The sequence below is a fragment of the Lactuca virosa genome, chromosome 4 (genome assembly GCF_052849685.1).
Source record: "Lactuca virosa cultivar CGN04683 chromosome 4, Lactuca_virosa_CGN04683_v6, whole genome shotgun sequence".
Lineage (NCBI taxonomy): Eukaryota > Viridiplantae > Streptophyta > Magnoliopsida > Asterales > Asteraceae > Lactuca > Lactuca virosa.
The window spans coordinates 153,782,681-153,787,576 of NC_136429.1; the positions used below are offsets into that span (position 1 = coordinate 153,782,681).

Below are 4,896 nucleotides of genomic sequence, written 5' to 3' on the forward strand. Positions count from 1 at the left end.
TATCTGTTTCTTTCCCCTAGACCGAAATCATGTTTGTATGAGATCATAGGTGTGATTTCGGCCAAACAATGACCCATTAAGGGTGTTTTCGGCCAAAGTGTGGTCCATTGAGGTGATTCCGGTCCTACGTGTTTGTTTTGGGGTTGATTTCGGTCTTGGGGTCCCCCATGGAAGGGTTTTCGGTTTGAGTTTCACCCACTAAAAGGTGATTTCGGTTCTCGCCTTCCACATATGTTGATTTCGGTGTTAGTGGTTCTAGGTTGTTGATTTCGGTTTAGGGTGTTCTAGGGTGGGTGGGGTACTAAGCTAGATATTATAATACAATGTTCTAAATTTATGATTTCTATTCCACTGTTTGACTAGTCTTGATTTGTTAAAACTTGTTTACTTTCAAGAGGTTCTCATAAATATGATTTTTAAGGTATATATATATATATATATATATATATATATATATATATATATATATATATATATGAACTTATATACATACACATGCCACTAATGTCCTTATGGCTTTCAAGGTTTTATTGTAACAATTTTACATTGTGAATTCACTTGCACAAGGCTACAATCTAGACCTTGCTTGATTCAGATCTTTCGGGTTGTCACATAGCTGAAAAGTTAACTGTTAAATAAAAAGCTAGTTGATAGTTAAAAATCTAGGTGATAAAAAATAATGTTTGGTTAAACTAGCTGAAATATACAAAATTACATAAAAGAGCATTTAATAGAATGCGTTTCTATAATTAATTAAGGGGTATATTTGGAAATTTTTTTAAAAAAGCTCATAAAAAGCTAGTCTAAGTAGCTTTTTAAAAAACTAGCTTATAAGTTACTTTTTGGCTTGACAAACATAACAAAATGAAAAAGCTCGAAAAATAAGTTAGCTTATTAGTTAACTGTGGTGCACCAAACGCAACCATTTGTTCTGACACAACATGATGAATTGATTGATAACTTATGTGTCTCATTATTTAAAACTTGACATGGTGAAATGTTTGATGCGTGATTTGTAGTTGGCCACGGTTGTGTTAATTTTGAAGATTTGACAACATTATTTTTATGGAACAAAATATAAACACTTTACTGACCATAAGAGTTTGCATATTTATTTTACTATATGGAATTAAATATGTGGCAAAGTATATCGTCGGAATTACTTAAAAATAATGATTGCAAGATTTTATATCATTCAATTAAAATTAATATGGTGTCCAATGCATTAATACGTAAATAATATGGAAAAAATTGAAGAGTGCAGCACTTGTTATTTGGAGCTAGACATTTTTGGGCCTCCAAATGTGTAAAATCGCATTATTGGGTTTATTTGTGTTTAAATTGACCAATGGTGTTCATGAATAAGCAATGTCGAATATTCAAGATGGAAAGGTTGTAACAAATTTGGTTTTGAAATCTTTTTTTTTTTTTTTTTTCTGACAAGTTTGGTTTTAAAGTTATTATTATTATTATTATTTTATTTTATTTTTGGTATAAATAAAAAGAAAATCGAGATTTTTTAAGCCTGTTTAAAGGATTTCATTATTCGAACTTCTTATACCGGATCTATTACGCCGCCTAGATGGTGCTATTGCGGAACAGAGTCTTCAATTTCCCCGTCTCCCTATCTTTGGGGACTTTCATCAAACACATTGAGCGCGCTTCAAATCTCAAACCAACGATCACAACCAGAAGATTTGCATCGACAAAATCCTCAATCGTCAATGCCTCCCACTTCGACACCCTAAATCCTCTACAGAAACAACAAGTCCAGCTCTATATCGATTCTCTTCTCGATTGGAACCAGGTTAAACTTGCCACCGTCTTTATAATTCTCGACTTAACTTAAGTATTCAGATTAAGCTTTTATCCAAAGTGGTAATTGATAATTTTCTCTTTTTGGATTACTGGTTTGTAGAAGATGAATCTTACTGCGGTTAAAGAGGCAAGTGATGTTATGGATAGACACATTGAGGATTCTCTTTCCATTATACCCCCAATTCAGAGCTCATATATTTCGCATTGTGAATCTTCATTTGAAAACCTCAATCTTGTAGACGTGGGAAGTGGCGCGGGACTTCCTGGATTGATATTAGCCATTGCTTGCCCTGGTAAAGCACCTCTCAACTCTTCTTGAACTTCTTTATGGGTAATATCTTTTTAATTTTCAAATGCACTGATGGGATTACATAATGGATAAAAGGACGTATCCCATCAAATTTCAGCTCTCAACTTTTTCTTGATTTTCTTTGTGGTTAATAACTCTTTCAATCTCTAGGTTGGGAAGTGACACTTCTGGAGTCATTAAACAAGCGCTGCATTTTCCTAGAGCATGCAGTTGGCTTGATTGGTTTATCTAATGTGAAGATTATTAGAGGAAGAGCAGAGGTATGCTTTTCGGCAAATCAATCAAGCAATTTGGTTATCTTTGTTTATTCATTTTCATGGAATTAATTTGTCTAGCATGAAACAAGTTTACCATTTTCATTGAATTAGTACTTCCAATTTAGCAACAACCTCAAGCTCCTAACCTGTTCCTCAATTAGAAATGCACCTTTTAATCTTATGCTTTTTGCTTGTTTTTCATAACTTGTGCTACATACAAGGACATGTTTGAATCAGGAAAATGGCGATAACATTCTAAATAATTTTAATAGGGCAGGATGTGGGACAAAATCAAGAATTTAGAGAGGTGTTTGATGTTGCTGTGGCAAGAGCTGTTGCAGAAATGAGGATATTAGGTACTACACTTAATACCACCACATAGTCTAGAAATCTTTGAGTTGTTCATGTGATTAAACCTCCTTTTGGTCTTTGTAAAGCAGCTGAATACTGTCTTCCCCTTGTTCGTGTTGGTGGCTTGTTTGTTGCTGCAAAAGGTCATGCTCCTCAGGTACATGTTTAATTTTATTTACTTCCTCTCTTATCATCTTTTGCTCTTCTGATGTACATGCTACAACAAAAGATCCTCCTGCTTCATGGTAAATAGTAATATCTATTTGATGTTAGAATTATGACTAGAAGAGATTAGTAAATAGTTAATATAGAACTAAAATTGTTAAATGTCTGTGAGCTCCTTTTTCAAATATTTTTTTTGGTCAAACAATATTGGCAGGAAGAAGTTGAAAGAGGCAAGAGGGCAATTTCTTTGATGGGCGCTTCCTTGTTAGAAACATGCAATGGTATTTGACTATTTGTTTTGTGTCTCAATTCCTACTGATTCCTTTTAATATAATATTAATAATATTCTGTGAGAAAACAAAACAGTGAATTCACACAGCCCATATGGACAAAGAACTGCAATCATATGTTTAAAACATCAGCCCACCCCCAACAAGTATCCAAGAGAACCCGGTACACCAGCAAAGTCACCACTCTAACTCTAGTCTCTAGTCTCTAGATATGTAATGTATCTCCTCTTTTTACTTTTTTCATTTCTATTTTGTAACATCTACAATAATTCATTCTATTACAATCTTATATTAAGAGTAAATTCAAACTTTTCAATTTTTTACATGGTTCATCCATGTGGTTTCAATTTTTTACATGCACTCAAATTTTTTACTGGGAAATCTATTGTGGGTTACTTTTATGATATCTGGGTATATAACAAAACAAAAGAGGAACATCTCATCCACTTAACAGAGGTACTAACAACTTTGCAAAGAAACAAGCTTTACACCAACTTAAAAAACTGCAACTTTATGGGAAGAATGTTGTTGTTTTTTTGGATTTATTGTGAGTGCAGATGGTATCGATCCTATTTCTAAAAAGTGTCCGGTAGGAATTTCTAATGAGAAGTTGTCGAAACTAGACAAAATTAGACGAAAGTGGTGCACCTATGATAAAGATATTTTATTGTTAAAAATATGGGAGCGCTACTTGATTGGGTGTCAAATCATTCTATACTCATATTGCACTTCTCAAAAACCAGCACGCTTCCAAACCGAAAAGCAAATAAAGAAACTAATTGAATGAAACCTTTAGAAAAATAAATAATGAAAAAATAATTTGGAATTCCCTATTAATTATGTGCCACCTGTCTTCCATCAAATAGAAACTGGTTGTTTGGTAAAAAGGTTCCCCGGTATTATTTAAGGGACTAAGGTTATGTTTGGCGTAATAGCTGAAAAACTAGCTGTTAAATAAAAAGCTAATTATGAAAATCTAACTGATAAAAAATGACGTTTAGTAAAACTAGCTGAAAAGCTATCTGAAATATATAAAATTACATAATATGACATTTAAGAGTATTTGTTTCTATAATTAATTAAGATGTATATTTAGAAAATTTTTAAAAAGCTCTTAAAAAGCTAGTTTAAGTAGCTTTTCAAAAAGCTAGCTTATAAAGCTACTTTTTGGCTTACCAAACACGACAATATAAAAAAGCTCGAAAAATAAGCTAGCTGTGGTGCGCCAAACACGGCCTAAGCGAATAGAAAAAATTGTTGAGTAAAAATCAATTCTTATTAATTAACTAAATAATATCAATCCCACTTTCCAACATATGTAGCATCACTGGGATGTACTTATGTTCTAAGCTCTTTAGACTTCCATATTTAAGTTTACGAGTAATATCCTTCATTATTAGATGCATTCTATTATAAAACACTAGTCGAATACCCATACGTTGCGCAGAATACAACAATATTTTTGAAATCTTTATAAATATATGTTTTTTAAATATACCAATAACGTTGTTGTTAACTCTTATATAATAAATCTTATAATAAGTTGGTATAAACATTGTTCGTTTTTAATTATATGATAATGTAGACATCTTTTAAAATTCTATAATCTTAATTGTCTTAATTGTCTCTACTTGCGGGTTACTCATGAATAAAATTAAATATAATATATGGCTTAATAATATTTATAATTGTTGTTATGATTAAT

At 32.1% G+C, this 4,896-nt stretch overlaps 1 protein-coding gene across 2 annotated transcripts; it reads left to right on the top strand.

The window, feature by feature from the left end:
- The first annotated feature begins 1,527 nt into the window (after positions 1 to 1,527).
- LOC145168568 (S-adenosyl-L-methionine-dependent methyltransferases superfamily protein) lies at positions 1,528 to 3,507 on the top strand. Of its 2 annotated transcripts, none has more exons than XM_079087350.1 (7): positions 1,528 to 1,807; positions 1,919 to 2,111; positions 2,279 to 2,388; positions 2,663 to 2,741; positions 2,823 to 2,893; positions 3,116 to 3,182; positions 3,268 to 3,507. In XM_079087350.1, the coding sequence occupies exons 1-7, from the start codon at positions 1,583 to 1,585 to the stop codon at positions 3,378 to 3,380; spliced, it is 858 nt and encodes a 285-aa protein (XP_078943476.1). In that variant the 5' UTR covers positions 1,528 to 1,582; the 3' UTR covers positions 3,381 to 3,507. The 2 variants fall into 2 exon arrangements, with proteins under 2 accessions (XP_078943476.1, XP_078943477.1); XM_079087351.1 differs by having other exon boundaries at positions 1,529 to 1,807; positions 2,826 to 2,893.
- The last annotated feature ends 1,389 nt before the right edge of the window (positions 3,508 to 4,896 follow it).

What these genes read in the sequence shown, in the direction of transcription:
- LOC145168568 (XM_079087350.1), top strand. Translation starts at nt 1,583, where the DNA reads ATGGTGCTATTGCGGAACAGAGTCTTCAATTTCCCCGTCTCCCTATCT. An exon ending in ATTAGCCATTGCTTGCCCTG is followed by an intron (nt 2,112 to 2,278) that starts GTAAAGCACCTC and finishes TTCAATCTCTAG; the next exon opens with GTTGGGAAGTGACACTTCTG. An exon ending in TTATTAGAGGAAGAGCAGAG is followed by an intron (nt 2,389 to 2,662) that starts GTATGCTTTTCG and finishes TTAATAGGGCAG; the next exon opens with GATGTGGGACAAAATCAAGA.